This window comes from Anastrepha obliqua, chromosome 4 (assembly GCF_027943255.1).
Source record: "Anastrepha obliqua isolate idAnaObli1 chromosome 4, idAnaObli1_1.0, whole genome shotgun sequence".
Lineage (NCBI taxonomy): Eukaryota > Metazoa > Arthropoda > Insecta > Diptera > Tephritidae > Anastrepha > Anastrepha obliqua.
This window is the reverse complement of record NC_072895.1, coordinates 60,024,778-60,047,310: the sequence shown is the minus strand read 5'-3', so window position 1 is coordinate 60,047,310 and position 22,533 is coordinate 60,024,778. Positions and strand designations below refer to the sequence as shown.

At 36.3% G+C, this 22,533-nt stretch overlaps 1 protein-coding gene across 1 annotated transcript; it reads right to left on the bottom strand.

Annotated features, from left to right (window-relative positions):
* Nucleotides 1-283: 283 nt before the first annotated feature.
* Nucleotides 284-18,389, bottom strand: LOC129244723 (uncharacterized). The gene is made up of 4 exons (XM_054882519.1): nt 17,637-18,389; nt 2,647-3,715; nt 2,288-2,555; nt 284-2,149 (listed from the first exon to the last, which is right to left on the bottom strand). Exons 1-4 carry the CDS (start codon nt 17,722-17,724, stop codon nt 1,874-1,876), a joined length of 1,701 nt encoding a protein of 566 aa, XP_054738494.1. The 5' UTR covers nt 17,725-18,389; the 3' UTR covers nt 284-1,873.
* Between the last annotated feature and the right edge of the window lie 4,144 nt (nt 18,390-22,533).

Below are 22,533 nucleotides of genomic sequence, written 5' to 3'. Positions count from 1 at the left end.
GTCTCACTCGTAATTCGCTCACCATTTACGACTCGAGTTACATATAGTACATACGAATTAGCTCATTTGTACGTAATTCAGTTGGAATTACCATTCGAATTATGAACAAACCAAATTCTCTAGTTTTTATTGAAAATTTAGGAAAATGAGTACGCAAACCAAAACAAAACCTCGACCAAAAAAAAATTAAATAAATACATAATAAATTGCCAATAATGAACAATTGTCCAAATAAATACATCATTTTTGGCATAATGGAGATAAAATAATAGATATAAAAATAAAAATGAATAGCAAACTTGATAACGAACACCAAATTGTTGAGTCTCTAGAAAAAGTTATTGCAGCCCTTGAAGAAACCAGTCCTTCTTAAAGGGTGAACACATTACTCACCTCGAAAAGATTGACTTGGAAAAAAGGAAGTATTTTTTATAGAAGGGCTTGGACTCGTAGATACATTCCTACTGGGAGATGTATTGTCTCCTTTTTTAGAAATAATTTGCTTACTTTTGGATGATATACTTGGTTTGCAGCTACGTTGCCAAAATGTAATACAAATTATAATTTGAAAGGCAATAGTAATTGACATAGCCAAAAAGGTAATTGGCCAATAATGATATAATATATATTACATTATACATACATACGTAGATGGAAGGGGAAAAGAAGGAATATAACTTTGCCGCGACGAAGTTGTCGATGAAGTGTGCCAAAAAACTAACAAGAGAATGTCGAAAAAGTAAAATTTTGTAAACAAAAATTAGAAGTGAGGTTATGTTAATGCAAAGAAGGGAAAAGCAATCGAAAACGTAAACAAAGCTTTACAATTACGTTCGCTTAACAGCTGATTCTGTCAAAATAACTGAGCTGAGTAACGGTGTCGTGATATGCGCAATCTTCTGTTCTCTGAGCCGTGGTAACTGTTTGTATTCTGTGTCAATCTATAACGATAACTTTGCTATCTTTAGGAGTAGATGAAAATTGTAAGTAAACTAAAAAACAATGGAGAATAGTAAATATTTTTAAATTTATTTTGGCTAACAGTAGAAATTAGTAAATTTACTAAAAATAAAATTTGAAAAAGTAAAAAATAGTAGATATTTTTAAAATAAAATACATTTGAATACATTTGTTACTCATTTAGAGTTCAATAATTGCCAATTCAAAAACAGTAAGGAAAACTTAAGTTGGCTCTTAAACGTATTTCGCTTAAAATTAATCTCAAAATGCGATAGTTCTTATATGAATATAAACATGCCATTAGGAAACGAATTTAAAATTTAATTAAATCCAGATTTTTCAATAATTTGTTTCAACCTTACACAAAATAAGTTGTTTTTAAATATTAAAAATTTAAATTTTTTTTGCATAGTATCGAAACCCAAGTTTGTTATCGATATAATCATAAGTTTCATCATTTCATTAACACTAAAAACAACGGTTCATAAGTCATTCGTCTGCAAATATGCTATTATTTACATTGCCAGCGATGGCTCATATGTAGACTTCGTGCATACCTTCGTGAATAAGTAAATATTTTTGAAGCTCCACGCGCTTGGTTCTCAAACATTTATGTTGCACATATATTTTCTAATACCTGTTTTTTTTTATACAATTTATTGTGATAATTGGCCTGGTGGTAGTGGTTTCTATTTTTACGCTTTGAAAGTATCTATAAACCAACAAATTAATTTCACTTATTTTTCACGACCCCATTTCTAATGTGTTCTCCGTTCTCCTTCTCTTACCCTACCTTTGATGGGGGGCAACTCTTTTTCATAATACATTTTTCAATTTAACATCACAAAGTTCGCTACTGCTGCTGCTGTTGCTGTTGCTGTTGGTGCTCCTTTGCTCAATAGTTAGCAGCCTCTTACTTCTTATTCTTCTTCCTCTTGATATTCTCCTCGGAAGACGTAGACTCTGCTGAGGTAGCTTTGGGATTGGGTGCAGCACCAACAACAACCTTGTAAGTGGGCTTCTTACCGAATTGTTGTGTGGGTGGTTGTTGTGGCGTTGCATGTGTTATGTTGCTAATAGTTGGAGTGGAAGTGGTGGTCGTGTTGGATGCGGTGGTAACATTGCTCGATGGCGTAACTGGCGTTTCATCTAAGAACAATGGATTCTTCACTTCCATCTCGCTCATTGGCTATGATGTTTTGAAAATCAATAAAAATGAATATAAAATGCAAAGAAAATTCATTATTCCCCGTTTTCTCACTCTCACCCTCTTATTCTACTTGAAATTATTCTAGAAGTATATAAAATTTGATTTGTAAGCACTCACCGGTGCGAGACCAGGACACTCGTACACAGTGTAGTCACCCTCCTCATTCTCCTCATCGTCGCTTTCCACATCGGACATGCCGCAGCTACCTTCCGCCGCCTGTCGATTTTCCATCGCAATTATCTGCTGTTTCTGATGCTGATAGTGATACATTTGTGCGCTTTGTGCCAATTTGCGATCGCCCGAGGGTGAGATGTCCTTGTTTGGTCCGGTCACCCCATATGCCGGATATTCCACATCCGCTGCAGCCTTTGATTTGCGGTGCAATCTGGAAGAAGCCAAAGGAAATACAACGTTTAAATATTGTAGAGACGACATGCGCCACATTAGCGCTACATTTCAGTTGGGCGACGACTTACGTGTACCAAGCGATGAAGAGCGCTATCAGGCCCACTGTAACGGCCGCGCTCACACCCGCAATTAATGCCACTAAATACATGCCTATGTCACCGTCTACGCCCAAGTGTTGACGCACCACCATATTAGCGCCGCCATCACCACCACCATCTAATGCAGCAGCTACATCGTGATTATTGATAACGGACGCCGCTTTGCCCTCCTTCTGTAGCTTGTCAATAAGCGCGTGTCGTGGATTGCTGTCCTCATTTGCTACATCCTCTGTGTTGGGCTTCATTGCCGCAACTACATTAGCGCCTGCAACCGCCGCTGCCGCAGCAGCGCTTTGCGGTTTGATGCGATGGAATGTAGCCGCACCTCCATCAACCAATTTCGCAGTTTCGACAGGCGCTGGCGCGAGCACGGGCGGTTTAGCATCACCAGGCGCCAACGTTGTGGCTTCGCCATTAGATGTAGCGGCAGCTACTACTTTAGCGCCAATGTTTTGCGATTCAGCTGGTACAAATTCCTGGTAGTCATCCAATGCGCGCGAGTCCAACTCATCGCTATTGTTGCTATCTTCGTTTTCGACGCTGTCACGCTCGAAGAAACGTGGATCGGCCGGACCGACTGCGAAAGGTATACGTTCGCGTAATATCTCACTGTTCATGTCCACCATATTGGGTGATGGGTATTTGTAGCTAAAGAGTCCGTTCGGGTCCACGTATTGATTGCGATTGATGTTGTTATTGTTATTGTTGTTAAAGTTTTTATAACTATTATATTGATTGCGATTGGCATCGTAAGTGTCCTCATCGATTTCCGTCGATTCCACATCCATTTCTGCCTCTCCCTCTTCCTCATTCTCTTCCGCATTCTCAGCGGCAAGCAGCTGCAAACGTTGACTCAAACGTTCGCGTTGCTCGTCGCGCTGTCGCTGACGATTCATTTGCATATTGATGCGCTCCAATTGTTGTTCAAACGTTTGCTGTAAACGACGCCGTGCATTCTCCTCCATAAGTTGCGCCAAATAATCGGACGACACATCAAAAGGTTGTTGCAGAAATTGACGTAACGGTTTGCGACGAAGCCCTACAAATAGACAAAAAGTGTTAGGATTAAGTAATCGACGAATAAAGAATGTAATATAATAAGAATGAGGAAGTAAAATGGTAATGGGTCACCGTCGTAGGGGGTTCATTTTTTATTACTGAAATTTGCGCTTTTTGCCTTTGAAGTGCTTTTTATTTTGTTTGAGTGACGATGCCATTTTATCTCTCCCCTGTTTGAGCTTTTCTGCTCACGTTCCTCCTTTACATTTTAATTTGATATTTTCATATTTCTATTCCTTGGTAAAAGCAATACTCCAATGTGAGTGTCCCACAAGTGATTCGGCTTCATAAGAATAATTTGTTAATTTGCTTTAACTTGGACGAAGAGTCTCACAGACCATAGTGGTTGTATGCTAAAGAGAACTTGAAATGCTAGGTGTGTTCATTTTGGTAATATTTTTCGGTTACTTAACAAAACAAATGAGATATTGCAGCATGAAACATTTTCATCTGATGCACATTTATTGCCTTCATAGTCTTTACTTATCGATTTTACTAGGAATTGCTACTAGTGCGTTCCCGCAGATTTAAGAGTATGGGGAACCTCTAGGCTAGGCTAGGCTTTTTCTAGTACGAAAAAGAAATACCTATACTGAAAAGCTAATATCAATACACGCAGAAATGTTCAATAGTATTTCAATTTTTTCTTTTTAAATAATAAAAAGAAAATTGTGGTGCAAAATGTATGATTCATTTTGTTTTTAATAACTTTTTTAGTAAATAAAGAAAATGATTTTGAGTGATGGAACTCTTTCGTTCTTTGCTTGTCTGTTCTGTGCAGAATATTTCAAGAGGTCGAAGATGTTCATAAAAAAATAAGTACAACGGTATACCGAAGTTAAAAACGTTGCGAACTTCCCCGGAGGAGGCTCAAAAACATACCTTGGTTAGGTCAAAGCCGAACTTATTGTTGCGTGAAGCTGAAGCAGTTTCAAGAAAAAGTGTTATTAATGTATCCAAAGACACGATTCGAAGACGTTTACGTGTAAAAGAGCACATTAAAAAACCGCTGTTCTCATTATCATGACAAAGACTTGCATGGGCTAAGACGAATTCAGAACGGGAGAATAGTTGCATACGTTGGTCCTAGTGTACTACTGATAAGCGACAACTTCAACGAACTGTTAAGCATCCCATTTAGGTTGCCTGCTTCTTCGAAAAAGGATTTGACAGTTTATTTGTGTTTACCGCACTTTGAATCCAGTTTTGAAGGATAAAATTTACTAAAAAACATTATTACCGTCAGCTGCGAAGATGTTTGAAAGACCACGATCCCAAGCATCAAAGTCGAAGGTGTGTAGACTAGACACAGCGAAATGTGATTGTAATGTTGGTCACCTGTTGCCAACCCTATTGAAAAAGTTTAGGCAATGGTTAGCAAAAACTCAAAGGAAAAAAATATGGGCGGTCAAATAGCTATCAAGGCAAATTCTGTTGATTTGGAGCCAATTACCTTCACAACTTGCGCAGAAATTAACACCAAATATGACTTGAAGATGAGAAGCTGTTACAGCTAATGGTGGTGACTATAGATTTTATTGAATCTATTGCGTATAATAATTATTATAAGCCCATACAATGCAGTTTATTAGAATCGAACTAATGAAATAATTTTTAAGATGGCAGTCACGCTTCGATGATTGTATATTTCTATAGAACTCGAAGCTTACTGGACCTCGAAAAGAAGCCAAATGTCGATAAATTCTCAATCGAGTCTTCTTGGGATCACACATCTTATCTAGGATGTCGAAGTAGTAATAGAAATGACAATCGATCAATTTGAGGCAACAGCTTGTCAGTGTGATGCATAAATTGCACAAGCTTGAATTTCTCTGAAACATTTAAATGGACTATATCAAGCGTTTAATCAGGTATATAATAGAAAGCAAGGTGTTATGAATGCATCTGCCAAAGGCACGGCTTAAGTATCGATAGGACAGTCAAATGACGTTTGTAATTGCATCACAAGCATTACATACAATTTTTTTTAATTATCAAAAAATGATGTACCTATCAAATTAATTTGTTAATTTAAATTTCAAATTAATCCTAAAACAAGTCAGACAAATTTTCGGAAAACATTTTGAAATAATTTTCACGTTAAGTATATTAGATAGTGGCCTTTCACAGCGAGAAGTTAGTAGCACTGCAAAATTTCAGAAATGTCATGCTTTGCCACCAGCTGATTTTTGTTTGCATTTGAGGTTTGCTAACAAAAGATAGCTAGCAGAGCTCTTTTGATCTTATGTATATAGGGTCAACTACAAGTTTCATTATTTAGTTTTGATTTTTCAGTCTTTGGTATTTTCGAATGGTGAAAGTATTTTCTTCATTTATCACAGCAATTAAATATTTATGACAAAAATTAAGAGAAAATAATTTCCTAGCCTGTAATTCATTAATGTTTCCTCTTTTGCTTTTAGAGCTACGGCTCTGGCTGCGTTTAAAAGAATCTTATAAAAACAGTTAACATTTGTGATTGGGCTTTCCCTGTTAAGATAACATTTTTTGTTTGGACAGCCATGTTTAGTCTGGCTAAGTTAACTCAGTTCTGAAAAAATATTTAAGATCTTTGATACACAAATAATTGTATGGAAAGTTTGGCATTTAAGTGTGATGTTCAACTAAATATACTCGTATTTACTCGGTACTCGCGAAAAATGGGCTTAAGAGCCTTTCCGTGTAAAGTGACCGCCTAGCGTATGATTAACTTTATTTTTTAACATAGTTTTATGTTTTCATTACTTTAATGCTTTAATCATGTTTTAAAGTACTCAATTAGTTACCTTATTTTATCTTATAAAATGGATATAAAACACAGAATAAATATTAACAAAAAAATTTAAAATTTATGGCCTATATATGCAAGTAATTTTTACCCGCGTGGTGGGTGGACCACACTTTCTTTATATAACAATTTGCGTGAACAATTGGTTAGCATTACTGAAATAGAATATAGTACTTATACTTCTATGGGCTTTGATACAAATCTGTAGCATCATTTGAGAAGTGTACTATACACAATGAAAAATTAAAAAAAATACTTGTAATATATAGAAATATCTACTTTAACGAAAGCATGAATGCTTGTAAGACATTTGAAGTACAGCTATGCTCTAACTTTGCCTATAGCATCGGCTCCTCTTACATTGCACACCATTCGATATACCTGGAAGAAAACTTGCAGTCGATCACAGGGCCAGGTAAGTCATGAATGAAGAGATAATTCGATATTTTGTCTAGGATTTTAGAGTCAGAGCTTCATACGTTTTACTTATTGGTAAGCAAGTGAAATGAGCCGATTTACTCAGAATGGTTCTATTGAAAAAAAGTGCGTGTAGATTAGTACACATAACAGAAGGGAAACTTTCAAGGCAGACAAAGAAAGAGGGAGTGACCCGAGAGAGAATGAGAAAGAGAGAGAGAAAGTATATATATCTATTGTAAATAAATTCACAACATTTGCGGAGAATACAAATAGACAAAATTTACAAAAATCAGAGAAGGGTCGACGGGTGTAGGTAAACACTGAACACAAACCGTGTCAACAACACGCACTACTCCGAGCGTTTATCACCTGCACAAACGCAGCGATTCCAGGACCGCAGAACCGGCACAAATTACCGCAAGGCAATACCAGTAAACCCGACGCCGGAATGGATAGCACTTTATAGTACGCACAAGCACTAGCCAGGAAACGGAAATAAGCGCCAAAAAGTAGGCACCAAAAACAAAACGCCAAAAAAAATTGGAATCAAAAAGCGCCCCAAACAGTGGGGCACCAAAAATATATTTCCTACATTTTGCACCAACAAACATGCGCCGAAAAGTAGACAGTGTTATTTCTTACAAGAAATTAGCAACCACAAGGAAAAACTCAGGATAAATAGCCTAAAGTGTATCTAAGATATATATAAGGTATAGCTCTCTCTCTCCTTTTCCTCTACGTTACATCTTTTTTCTCTCTCGCGGAACGAAAATGCCCAAGCCGTTGCATGGCCTTGAAATTTTACTCTCCATTCTCGCTCGTCCATCGACGTCTAAGAAATTTCACTTCAAAAATTAAATTAATTTTCACACCTTCTATGAATTCTGTATCTTTTAATAACTTATAACTTATCTATGTTGAGATAAGTTTTATTTTTGGCTTTTTCAACCTTACAGTCCCTATGCTTCACGAGGAAATCAGGACAATAGTAAGTATGCAAGCCTTAAAAGACCTTCCGAAACTCAAATTAAGCTATTAAGCCCCCAAAGAGCAAACATTATTTATTTAGTAACTTCACAGATTTTCTTTTAATTTAGTTAAATTTCAACCATACACTTCTCTACCCTTGTGTATTTTAAATTTTGCTTAATATCTGAGTTTCGTTTAATATACATTTTTTAGAAGCAATATTTGCTTGCCCCTAAATCTTGGTCGGAAATATTTTATGAATATACATACAAGTTGTATTGAAGTTACATAAACAATACTTTTTCATTTGTTACTGTATTTTTGTTATTGCTAATATTTCTCAGCAGAACTTCAAAATATTATATCTGCCTTTCGGAGTCGGTTTTGAACTGTAGGTCCCTCCCTTTGAGCAACAACATCAAGAGGCACGCCACAAATAGGAGGAGGAGCTTGACCAAACACCCAAAAAGAGAGTACGCGTAATTCATATATATATATATAGTTGAAAATAATTATAATTGAAATGAATATTCTAAAATTAACAAACAAAGGATATCACAAATAAGTCAAAAATGAAATACTCAATTTTAAAAGAATAAAATTCAGTTTCTAAAAGATAAGTCTTTTTAATTGAAAAGGATTTTAACGCGTTTTATTTTAAACCCACAATTTTTTCATATACATACATACATATGTATATGCATGTATGTGTAAAGAATTCTCATACACTAAAATTACAATATTAAATGTGATGTATAAGATTAAAGTGGAATTAAAAATGGACCGCAACTTTTTCCTTAGTCCTTCTACTATGTAGTCCAATGAATATTAATTGCTTTAATTGCGACAACAACCATCAAACGGAACTCACATAATTATTCAAGGAAAAAGAGAAAAAAAAAAACAAACAAAACCAACCAAACTTCCCACTATGAGCGTAATTGAACTGATTAAAAATTAAAATAGTTTCACACTACGCCAACCGTGAGTTTTTTTCACACAAATTTTAACTAACTAACGAATTTAGGCCATGGAAATTGCCGCTAAGCCTGATTATTGGTATCAGCTTGGTCTCATAAAAGAGTACAAGTAAACTAGAAAAAACTGAAACTTAAACCAGCCATTCAAGTAAATGCAGTGCAACTACATACTTATCTAGAATATAATTGAAAATGGAAGTGGATATTCAGCGACCACCAACACAACCACGCCAACGCACCGCCATCAAAAGAAGTCGTCGTTGAAGTACACCAACAAAGAGCGTGAAAACTCAGTTTAAAAATAGCCCAAAACTTTTTGCATGCACCTATACATGCATAGTGTCCTCAACCACACACACTTCCACTCACAATGTCATGCTGAGAACTTCCGAAATCTCACCGAACCTTCTTCGCAAAGCCACAAACCAGTTGAGCTTTGCAACTTTCAGACGTTGATACGAGTAGTTAGCAATTTAGTTAGTTGGCTTCAACGGTAGGGGGCATTGGTTTTAAAGGCAAGTGTGCTAAATAAAAAGTTACTGTGTAAATGTACGTAAGCGTGTACCCGCTGTGATAAACAGTTAAGACAAGGCTAACACCCTCTCAAGACCTCACACCAACATTTCACCTTCCAATATGTAGACGTTGCATGAATTTAATTCATCCACATAGGAAGGGCAGCGGCGCCTTAGCCAAGTATGGCCTATGCTGAAGGTGGTTGCGGGTTCGCTACAACTGAAAGCGGCATACAGTTGTATTAATTTTTTTTTTTTTTTTCATTTTCGTTTTTTTTTTTTGCTTTCATTAATGTGGTGGTTACGATGTTCCATTGTGACTATTGTTTGCCTAGTGATATTGGGGGTGAGAAATTATTTTATTATTTTTATTTCTATTTTTTTTGCATTTTCTCTCTACGAAGATATCTGTACTGTTCGGCCACTCAACGACGATAAAGTGACAAAGTTCGCTCGTTTAATTGTTGCTGCTGTTCGTGGAATCGGAGGAGTAGAAAAGAGCTTGGCGGGTAAAACTGTTCGCATGTGGGAGGAGATTCGGTTGGGTGGTTATCTTATTTCAGTTAGTTTGTTTTATGTTGAACTGGTATCCGCTTTCGGCAATGACGTCGACAAGGATAAGAGATACAGTGTCTATATGTATGTAGAAAACATATATATATATATATATATATATAGATATATACCTAAACATGTATTTTATGCATATGTGTTTAAATAATGACTGGTTATATATGTGTGTGCATATGAGCGAGCGCGCATTTGTGAATGTAAGTATACTATGTATGTATGCGCGCGTTTGATTTTCTTCATTATATTATATGAATATTTTTGTATACCACAAAATTACTGCCCAGCTGTTAAATATAGGCGTTAGTTTGCCACAATATGTGCTCGTAAGTTTTTTAAAGGAAATTATTAAAAGTATTTCTTGAAAAAAAATTGTTCTATTTAAATCGAAACATTTTTAATTGTACTTCAAAGACTTCTAAATAGTTAATAAGCAAAAATTTATTTCGAAACATATGGTAATTTTTTTTAATGAAAACTAATTTTCAATGAATACCTTTTTCCTCACCAAATTTTGAAAAATGAGTATTTTTACATATACCTATGCATTGTTTGCATATATATGTACATGTGTTTAAAAAGAAAACCTAAAAAATGTCTTTAAACGAACATCACTCAGATTTTAGTGCCGCTAGGTTGTAGATGGCTTATATGTATATTAACACTTATTTGAGTGTTACCACCTATTTGTATTTAAAAACAGTAATTTATTAGAAAATAGACAAAGATATACATGGACGTCAAGGCAATTTAAAAAAAAAATTATACTCCAGAACCAATTTTTTTGATAGTGTTGCCACCAAACTTTTATTACAAAAACAGCAATTCATTGCACGTTTCTATTGAAAATTAACTTGTAAGCATCAAATGAAAGGTCTCAAGCCAAGCTTATATACAAAAAGTAAGAAAATGGTTACAAAATTATCCTAATTGTAAAAAAATATATTAATGTAAACGAACCGCGCACTTGGGAACCGGTCCCTATTTTTTTCTTATGTTGGTAGGACTGTAAGACTATTATTTATCCGTTTTGAAGCGTTTTATAGATGCTGTACGTCGTAAACGGCCGGAAATGTAGGCAAACAATTGTTGAATTTAGCATGATGATAACGCGCCAACGCACCGAGCCCAAATTATGCTGGATTATTGGACCAAACACCAAGTAAATACCATCGTGCAAGCACCGTATTCACCTGATATGAAGCCGTGCGACTTCTTTTTGTTTCCCCAAGTTGAAGTTATCACTTCGTGGAAGAAGATTTCAGTCCATAGAGGAGATCAAAGAGAATGGAACGAAGGAGCTGAAGGCCATCCCTTCGCCGGCCTACCAGGGGTGCATAGAGGACTGGGTTAAATGTTGGCACATGTATGTTACTTAAGACGGGCCATATCTTGAAGGAGATAAACAAAATTTGCCTAAAATTTAACTCTGTTTTGTGTTATTTAAACATTCCCTGTTCTTTCTGATCATTTGGTGCGTGACTATCATTCGGAAGTGCGTAGGTTCGAAACAACAAATAATAGAACACATTTTTTCTAATAGCAGTCGCCCCTCGGCAAGCAATGGCAAACCTCCGCGTGATTTTTTGCTTCTCATAAAAAATATCTGCCGTTCGGTGTCGGCTTAAAACTGTAGGTCCTTCCATTTGTAGAACAGCAACAAGGCACGCGCCATAAATAGGAAGAGGAGCTTGGCCAAACACCCTAAAACGTTATAATGTTTACATATGTATGGTATATATATTGGGGTGGGTCAATTTGTATGGAACGATTTTCCTCGACATCGTTCCTAGCAGATGCGGATTCTACATAAACTTCTAAAGAAAAATTTGGAGCTCAAAACTGATTTTAGGATGGAGTTTTGTTTTAGAATATTATGCAGAAAAAAATGTATACGCCACAATGTAAATATATAGGTATTTATATATCTGAAAAGATAAATATGGATTTATTTCCATATAAATTTAAGAAAAATGTAAACTAATAACAAAATTATTTAGAGCTTAGGGTATGGGTGTCCGCTACAAGATAAACCGAAACATGATAACAGGGGACACGGCTAGGCAAAAAATATAAGGCAAGAAAGCCCGCGCAATGGAAAACTGCGCCCCCCATAACACTGAACGTAGCGCAAAATTAATCACCCTATCGGAAGGTATATAATTTTGGCGAATGTCAGCGCATAGAGGTCAAAATAAAGATTTACATCACTAAAAATATATTAGATAAATTAGCCAGATAAGAGGTGGCCTCCCCATTTACAGGTCCAGAGTCCCTTTGTGGCTGAGGAAAGGGTAACTTATCCTCACTTATTCAGGAAGTAGCAAAGCAGAGAGGATATTACAGGGACAATCTACGTATTTACCGCAATCAGAAGCAATGATAAAAAAGGACAAGCACTAAAATGTATTGAGGAAGTTGGGCTCATAGAAATAATCTGAGTCCATGAATTGGGCACACTAGATCTTTCAGGTCGCAGTGCTAAGTTCCCTTATAATAATTCTATACAGTCATTCTCAGAAGAAAAATACCGGTTTTTTCTTTTAACTTCAAGATATATTTCGTTCTGCCACTCAAGGGCTACGACGCCAGTTAGTGTCGTTCGAAGCTTTCCCGTAAACGCAACCAAACAAAAATGGGTGGGAAGTACGCGAAACGTTTTGAGGACGTATTTTTGTGCACGCATACGAAAGGGCTGAAAATATCTGCAAAAGTGATTAAAAAATCAAAAAAGTTTGTTGTGATGTAAAATTAGCGGTATAAGGTGTACAAAAATATTGATGACTTTTCCGAGTGCGGCTTGAAGCGAGTGACGACAAAAAATCAGGATAAATTGATCGTCCAACTTTTTAAGCGGGTCTCTTCTCTGTGACTACGCCAAGCAGTTCTTGCTAAAAAGCGAATAGATGTGAATATCAACACCATCGAACGTCGACTGAAGGAGGCAAACATATCCTACCACATCGTCAAAATCACTACTCTCAGAAAAACACATCGAGAAACAAGTCAGAGTATTGGACTGGCCTTCCCAGTCCCCAGACGCCAATTCCATTGAAAATGTGTGGGGAACTATGAAAAAGGATCTTGCTGGAAGGCTGGTCCATTAGTTAAAGCAACTCGTGCGTCAAGTTCGCAAAATCTAGTCCTGTTTGTTGACGAGCTACGCAGAAAAACTGGTTTGAAGCATGAAGAAGATGCCAGGCTATACTCGACAACGATGCAGACTACACGGTTTATTGAGTAATTGCGACTCGTAGTTCTGTACATACTTTCATGTAAAATAATTTTAAATATATATCTTTTATACTTCATGAATAATCGAGGTTCCTTTTTTTTTAAATAAATATATAACACAAGTACCAAACAAAATATGTTCAAAAACCATCAAAATGTTTTAATTAAAATTATTAATGTATAGCGTTGCCACCTAACTTTTAACACTCTTATGTTGTACTTAAAAATGTATTTTTGGGTAGAGTTGCTACATATTTTTTAATTCAAAGAGTATTAAAATTGACTTATAATATGCAGTATTTACATTAAAATAAAAAAAGTGTTAACTAAAAATAGAAATTGTTTAGCTTCCCGTTTCAACAAGTATCCTTCTGAAATTTTACATCAGAACATTGATGGCAATATTTCTATAAGAACTCAATTTATAACACTTTTTATACGTAATATAAAGATTTCTATGACTAAAATGTGGAAATTTTGATTCAGTGTAAGAAAAAAAAAATGTGAACTGTGTATGTATAAAAAAGTGATCCCGCTCAGAACGCAATAAGAAGATGGGCATTGCACTATAAACTAAATATTGGGATAATTCCATTTATTTTCAAATTTTTAAGCTCAGCTAATGGCAATATGAAGAGCACGAACTGGTATATTGTGAAGAATTCCGCTTAATATGAACTAATAAGATGAGATGACTTAGTGAATTCTTACGTACGTACGTCTCAACGCAATAAGATCACACATACAATAAACTTACGAAAGTAATTATTTTCAATAGCGAACGTGGGATTACAGAACAATACTGCATGCCAGATATCTGAACAACCCTATGCCACTAAATATTCGGAGCAAATTCCATAGCGCAAGCGAAGTCTATGTTGCACTTGAGCCTGCCACTTTATAAGCATTTAAGCAAAAGGACTGAGCCTGACTAATTTCGTGCCTACCACTTTGCTGTCGGTATAAATGTTGACAAAGGAGACACTAATCAGCTGCTAATCGGCCGTTACACAAATGGCGGATGACACCGCTGGGAGATATGCATAGAGAATGATTCACTTTGAATTTCGGACTAACCTCAGCTTTTTGAGGAAAATAGTCCAGCGATTTTCAGCTGGCAGGAACTGCATACAGCATTATTGATTCTATAATAGTTTCATAAAATAACATGAAACAATACTTTCAACAACCCCCATGGAGAAATGAATGGCAGCTGATGTCTTCTTATACCTCTCCTCAATATCTTCTCGAAAATAAGAAAATGAAGACACACTTCAGAGAATGAACGATGTTTTTAAAGTAACCAAAAATGGCGCAGAAAGGGTATCTTTTGAAGGAGTTAATTAGAAGGTGCATAAATGTATAGCCAATACTTGGCTATTTTCAGATTTACCTAGTACTTACCTTTGTACATACATATACACAAACTTATTAATGTGTGCCTGTGTGTATGTGTGGTAGCTAGGAAACACACATCAAAAACCAAGAATTCTATTTATATGCATTTAAGCGAGCTACTGCGACCATAATACATACATACAGGTACATACATATAACGTGCAATCCTACCCAACCCCACAAAGGTAAAAATAAACAATAATTAACTTCAATGCAGGGCATATTGAGAGAGCCAGGGAAAGTGTTGCAAAAATAATTTCACTTCAAAAAACCAGCGCGCTGCAAACGGAAATGAGCGTACAAAAATTGTAACTACCAACCGCTGTAAAAAGGATAACAACAATAACAAAACACGACAACGACAGGACACTTACAAGCACAACAAGAAGAATGAAGCGTGTAAAGTGTACCAGATGTTTGAAAAGGTTTCACGTACACATTAGTATAGTTTGTGCTGGTAAGGTAAGGTAATGTCTATATTTGGAATTCGCAGAATGCAGCAGGAATAGTGGCGGTGTCGGTGGTGGTGGGGATAGGTGTGAACGCGATGCTGACGCGTTTCTGTGTAATACTATATGCAAGCACGAAATGTGAACGGCGAACGAAGCTCAATGAAATGCCGAGCGGTGTTGTTATTATCCAGCACCAACCACTTACACTAACAAAATCATAAACGCAAGTCTGTATACATTGAAGATAATTGTTGCTATTGCTTTGTTAGTTTTGTTTTTTTATTTAAAATTTTTTTTTTTGTTTTTTGGTTTTGTCGGTAAATCGGATTGAGGAAGATAATCAGCCTGTGCGCGCAAGTGCTTGGCTCAACACTTTGCTTTGCATTTGCTATACCTACACCTAGTAGATGGCGACCCCCCTCCTTAATACTTCATGTGAACTTACACTTACATACATATATACATATATTTAAATAGGATTACGTTGCGTATTTGTATGTGTGCAGCGACGTGTGTGTGCGTGTGAGTATGTGGTTATATTTTCAAATATCTATTCGATACGCGAAGTGTTCAATTGATTGCTATTGCGTGTTGAATGCAACACTCTGGCCTGACGAAGCTAAACTTCATCATCACCTCCCTCCTCTTACAAAGTAAATATGTACATATGTACATATATTCCAAGTATTTGCCCGCATTCAAGCTTCCTTTGCTACTTCGAGTGGCTTCGTTTCGAATGTACGAAGCTTGTGGTAATGGTGCATGTGGCATCCCTGTAGGGAAAACTTAACTAGCGAAAGAAATTTCACAAACATACAGTAGGATATAATCAATTGTAAATCTATTCGCTACTTATCGCTGCGAGTAGCGACATCTCTCCTCGGTGTATCAAAGCGTCAATTTTGAAAAGTAAATGTTCGACCTTAGCGTAGCATCGTGTAGGGTATATTCAGAAACGCATTATAAATGCGCAGTAATTGCAGCGCTGGCAGCACTGCCAATGTGACAAGTGTTGCAATTGATAGATTGGCAGTATTAAAATTTTTCCTGCAAATAATACCCGTACTGCTACTGATGCAGTTATTTACTGACTCGATTGTGTTCTTCATATTTGAGTTTTAATTAATGGAAGTGATTAAATTAGAGGAAAGTCGTTTAAGAAAAAAATAATAATTTTTTCCCCTAACCCAAAAATCAATCTTAACGGGTAGGCTTACACCTTTTAACTATTAATGCTTTATTTATTTATTGATTTGAGTCTACATAGACAACTAACTAGTTTATAATTTTGTTTTCCATAGATTTATGGTATGTCGAATTTAGTAGCTTATTTACAGCCATGAACTTCACTCCAGTTAAACGATTCCACCCCAAAAGTTTGTATTTTTTTAGCCAGCAATTGGCACCCAGCATTATTTGTATTTTTATGCAGGGGGATTTGATTTTTTTTCTTCATTTATTACAAAAATGCTAAAAACAAAGCAAGAAGTGATTTCTGTAAAAAAATTCAACGAGACAAGCATTAACTAATGTTTTCTCTTATGTTTGCGCATATACGGCTCTGGCTGCGCCTTAAAGCATATTGTATATACAAATGCTATGTATGTAATACAGCTACCGCTGTTCAGATAGTATTTCCTCTTAGGCCAGGAAAGTTAAGTTAACTACGTTCTCAAAGAAAGTTTATGAGTTTTAATGCTGCCTGTAAGGGAGTTAGAGCACTGAAATGCGATGTTAAGCGCAAAACGCGTTTAGGGCTCGGTGGAAATACCTTAAATTCTGTTTTGGAAAAGCGTTTATGGTGCATTTCATGGGAGTTTGGGAATTTAAATTAAATTATAACATTGGTTTTTAACTAAGGAAAACTTTTACTGAACGCTTACTTTACTTACTAGGGCGCTTACTATACCTCAAATTTCGCATTTGGCACTAATGCTAAACTATCGGAAAATATATGAAGCGGCCGACAATTTACCCTTCCTAATATATCGTCGCATAAAATTCAACATCTGCTTAAAAGGAAACGAGAAGGAATGAGAACTAGTCATGGCACTTAATTTCCTAGAACTGCATCAGTTCGCTACTATGTAATGGATTTTCCTTTTGGGGCAGCGGCATAGGATATACAGTATTATCTTTACTAGGTTTGGTTGATTGTTTCATAATCAAATAATGGTGGTATTCGATGAAATGGCATTCGGCACGCGAATAAGTGGGCATGTTTAAAAATAGCAAAATACAACAACTGCAATAGCAAATGGCTCGAGCGGCGATGGCTTATGCCCACGACTGACTGTCCAATTGCCTGTTCGTTCTAAATATTTGAATGGGTTGCATGTCCTGAATGGTCACAATGTCCTCGTTGTGTTTAAAAATATCTACTAATTTGAATTCGATTTCTAAATTTATACGCGTGTATTGGGTTTTGGTTGGGTTGTATGTTTTGTAAGCGTGTTCGCTCATGTAATTGCGTTCGTCCGGTTTGTTATTGTATGCAAGAGTTGAATTGCTGTTTTTGTTTTTGTTTCTGTTGTCATTGTAATTGCGTTGTGAGCTATTTTTAGCCAACACCTACCTGGGTAAACGGACATTTCGCAGTGACCCAAAATGTTGAGCAGCACTGCACCGAACAGCGCCAACGCGATTGCACCACGCTTAGCCATATTTTTCACAGCTTACAGTTCTTAGTACACTTCCGTTTTCGCCAACTTTAACCGCAATTTCAGTTGAAATTAAATTATTAAGTTCAGAGTTCAACGCAATCCTGTTATTTGCTCTGTAAATCCAGTAGAAAATTGCAATTAAACTTGATTATTTTCGCTTTTCACAGCTGCCATATGGTGCGTGTGCCGGTGTGTGTGGCTGTGTGTCGCCACTGAACGCGTATGGATGTATGCGTTTGGCGTTTGCCCTTTTAATGCAGTGCACACAATTGCGTTTGCTATAGTTGCCGTTGTGGTTGTTGTTGCTGGTTTGCTGCTACCACTCTGCGCGTCCGCTGAACGCTCGTTGGTTGCTGGTCGTTTTCCTATCGATTTTCATACGCGCGTAGGTAGTTGGCAAATTTTCGTATGTAGCTAACAGATTTTTCCTTTTTGTTGTTAAATTTTTCACTAACGCTTTTCAATTTTGCACACAAATCAATGTTTTCTTAATTGTGGATAATGTTCTTTCACTTTTCACTTGCAAATTGTAAAATTTTCACAGATTTTTCCAACTCTCATGTGTAGGCGTTTTTTTTCTCCTCAGTATATACAAGCTGCCAGTTACTTTTCTTCAGTTCAGTTCAAAGTTATTTTCCGTTTCGTTTTCGTTCGTTTTGGTAGCAACGAAGTGCCCCGTTGTACTGAAAATGCTGCGGCTGTCGTTCGACAATTGGAGCTTGGTCGCTACATTCGACCATCTATGGTATCGGTTTGTTCGTTTGGTTGCCTCGGCGGCATTCGTTTCGATTGAAACTTGTAGCTTGCAAACTGTGACGCAAAATGTTAATGGTGTCGTCGCATATGCCAGCGTCTCAACGCCTCCGCATAGTGGAGAGAGCACAGGGTATGTGTAGAGCGTCAAGCTGCCATTTGTGTTGTTGCTGTCACTCCTGCTGCTGCCGCTGCTTGTCAGGAAACTAAGTAGCAAAATTGAAGAGAAAAAACAAACGAAGCTTTTGGAGACAAAGGATGCAGTAGCCGGTTGATTTTTGTGACGTGTGGAAGTATGTGTGTTTGGGTTGAGAGGGGGCACAGTGTTCTCAAGAGGATTAACTATCACTACAAAAAATGCTAAATTGAATAAAACTAAAACCGTTTAATAATCAAGCTGGATTCGCATTTTTTACGGATTACATCCTTAACATTTTATCACAAGTTAATTGTCAGGTCTGCTGATCATTGTGCGTTGTCCAAAAACCAGTGTTTTGAGTTTCAAAAAGCACCAAAACTTGGAAAAAAGAGTTTTACTACGCTAAACGCACTAAATTTTGTAAATCAAAATATGCTTTCTTTTCATAACCGTTTATATATAGCAAAAGGAAAAATTATGCATGTAATATTTCATATAATACAATAACACAAAATTTATTCGTTGATTACGGATCTGTAAAAAAAGTATACAATGTTTAAGTTATGACAGAAATTAATTTCAAAATCTATTCACTCACAATTTTCAACTTATGGCAATAAAATTTACTTCAAGTTCTATTTCGTGGCAGTGTCCCACAGCCAAAGTGATACAGCCAATTTTTAAACCCAGTAATGAGCTTAACGGAAAATAAAACACATTTTTGACAAAACTGATATGTCAGCTGGAATTACAACATATTTTTATTTATAATATACAGAAAAAAAATTTCCATGTGCCGGATACATTGTAGAGTATAAAAAACATAACATCATAACACAGTTGTGGGGACCAGTGGTCCCTTTACTACTACTACGTCCTGGTTCTTTAAATCGCTCCTCCTAGCTTTTATGCATCGTAGGTCTTCCTGGTGATCATTAATCCATCTTCTTAGGAGTCTTTCGTGTTTTATGGCCATCACATAAGAGTTGAAGGTATTTTTCTTTATGCTGTTGTTTATTGAGTTTTGAGCAGTGCAAGATGTAAAAATAACTTGAATAATTTCCACTTCTTAGAAAGTATGTGGACCAACTTATATGTTGCTGTAGCGTGTGTTTTTGCTTGATCTTACGAAGTATTTTGTCTTATCAACGTTAGCTTCCAGACCCACTGGCTCTGCTTTATTATGAAGATTTAACGCGCTACGGCAAGTGCGCTTGGGTTTATTGCAACATTAACAAGATCGTCAGTATAGCTACAGATCTGATTGCACTTCGTGACGATAGTTTTGCCAGGGTCGATTTGCCAGATGATAAAGTTTGAAACTAAACAAAAGCAAAAAATATCCTGCAAAAAAAGAAGAGAGACTCTCTAAAAGACCAAATTCATGAACTCCAATTGAGGTCATCAGCCAGAGACGAAAAACGTAACACAAACTAAAAAGACAACTCACAGCCAAAATGAAGCAGAGCCAAAAGCATGCTTATTAATATTACAGGGATAAGTAAATATTAAAAACTTTAAGGTGATAGTGAATTAATATTTTTTAGAGTATCCCCTTCTGTCAGAACAGTTTGGAGCCTCTTTGATACGTCTTGGTATATTCAAATTCTTGGTATATTCAGAAAAAATTGTCGGCCATTTCTCTATTAACGCCTTTTCGAGGTCTGATTACACAGTTTTGTACAATAGCCGAGTTATGCTTCGGGTCGGTAGTCTGATAGAAGTGAAAATGTTTAATTGTGTGACACTTTGTAATAAATTTTCCTTTAGTATATCCAAAAACAATTTTTACTGAATGAAAAAATAATTTTCGTTGAAGAAATTATTATTTATAAATCATCGGATAGAGTTATTAATTTTGCGCCACCCTGTATTTATGCCTATCCATATTACATGCAATAAAAGTAAAATGTTTGGGTATTTCATGTAACATGCATCCCCATACCATGACGTGTCCTCCACCGTGTTTGACTGTGCTGCGCAGATTAATTGGTTGTACCTCTGCATTTGGTTTTCTCCAAACACAAATTTTGCCATGTGATATTGAGGAAACCTGCTTTCGTTATCGAAAAACATCGAGTTCCTAATTATAAGGCCCTTTGCAAACTTCAATCTGACAGTACAGTTTTTTTACTACAGCGGGCTGTGTTGAAATCAGATTCTCCACGATTGTTTCGTCCTAAATATCATTGTTTCATTCCTAAGTACTAAATAAGAGCAAAAAATTGTTGGTGGAATTAAAACATGTGTCAGTTAAAACAGCTCATAACATTTGGTTGAGTGTGAAACTTGTAGTACGCTGTATCGCTTGACTTTCCCAATGGCCTGATAGATGCAGCTCGCAATTCTTGTGTGGTAAGACTTCGATAGAGTTTTAATTGAAAGATTTTGTTCAACGTTTTGAAGATTTGAAAAAAAGTGATTTTTATGTGATGTATATGAATTAAAAAAATGGTCAATAGATGTTTTTTGTTCAAATAGACAAGAATTTAGTACATATTGAAGAGAACAAGCTATGACTCCTGACAAAGGGAATAATATTTCCTTAAATTTCGCCCGCCAATTCAGGAAAACTCATAAATATTATAAGTCTAGAAAACGAAAAATCCTTTGTAGTCCAGCTGTGTTCCAGCCGCTTACCTGTGTTTAGCTTTTTTCTACGGAAATATTGGGAATTATACTTTGTAACTTTTTGTGTGTATTCTCAAATACATAAGGAATCGATTAGAGTACAAAATATCGATTTTTTTACTTTTCAATGAAAGCTTCTCCCTTCAAAGATCTTATTGCCAGATAAGGTTGCCAAAATTCGCGTAAACTTCATGTCATTTAATTTTTTATATAAACATAAACTTTAAGTAAATTGGAATATTTAGAAATATTTAAATCGAAATGGAAGTCGACTTTATAACCTGTTCCCAGTTTTAAAAATTATAAAAAAAACTATTTCAAACGACTTCATATTTGTTCAAAAAATGTCTACTATCGTTTCTTCACACAATGCACTCTACCATCCCTTGGTTATTTGGTACACGCAGGCGTATGATTAACCGACAGCGCAAGCACACACAAAGGCACGCGAACGCAAGCAAAAGCTTTACTTGTCATTATATGTATATAGTACACTGCTTGCCGCCTCTCAACTCATCTATGCACAAATCAAATTTGCAGCCTACAACTACTGCGCCATTATGGTGCAAAACCACTTTACATTCAGTTTTGCCTTTTATTTCAGCCACGTCGCCGCGCGCCACAGCTTTTTCGCCTTCGACTGCAGTTCAATGAAATACGAACAGGTGGCGGTAGCATTTGAGAGGACGCTAGTGCAATCTGTCAAAAGTGAAAAGTTACCCATATTGCGGGTGGGTATATACAAGTACACGCATACAAACAACTCAAGCTTCGGTTTTGCTCTCTATCTACCTCTCGTTCGCTTTCTCTTATCACTCTTCATGCCACTAAATACAGCCACCAACAAGTTTTCCTCTCTGTAACTAGCTTTACATATTATTTCGCTAACATATTTTCATCTGTACGTATTGCTGCTCCAGCTGCAGGTGTGCAGTGCGGCTGTACGTATTCATGTGGGATAGGACAAATTTTTCATCAATGAAAATTTTTTGAAGGACTTTACGCTCATGCGCTATTTCCATTTCTACCGCTCCATTGAACTTTTTCGGCGCTCACAAACAAATAAACAAACATTTGAATACATTCGTGTGCAGTTATCGTGTTTGTGGCCCAGTGACGTGTGGGTTTTGCGCATAGAAAAGCTCTTCATCTTCACTAATATAATACATATTATATGATTGTATATATTTTGCTACGAAAGATGAGTTCACTACAGATACACTTAGGTATGTACCTATGTACGTACGTGGGCTGGCGCCCTTATCAATGTAAAGAAAAGTCATACA

Coding starts and splice junctions, on each gene's coding strand:
- LOC129244723 (XM_054882519.1), bottom strand. CDS start 17,724: ATGGCTAAGCGTGGTGCAATCGCGTTGGCGCTGTTCGGTGCAGTGCTG. Junction 3,716..17,636: donor CGAAATGTCCGTTTACCCAG/GTAGGTGTTGGC, acceptor GTCTATTTGTAG/GGCTTCGTCGCAAACCGTTA. Junction 2,556..2,646: donor CTCTTCATCGCTTGGTACAC/GTAAGTCGTCGC, acceptor GGCTTCTTCCAG/ATTGCACCGCAAATCAAAGG.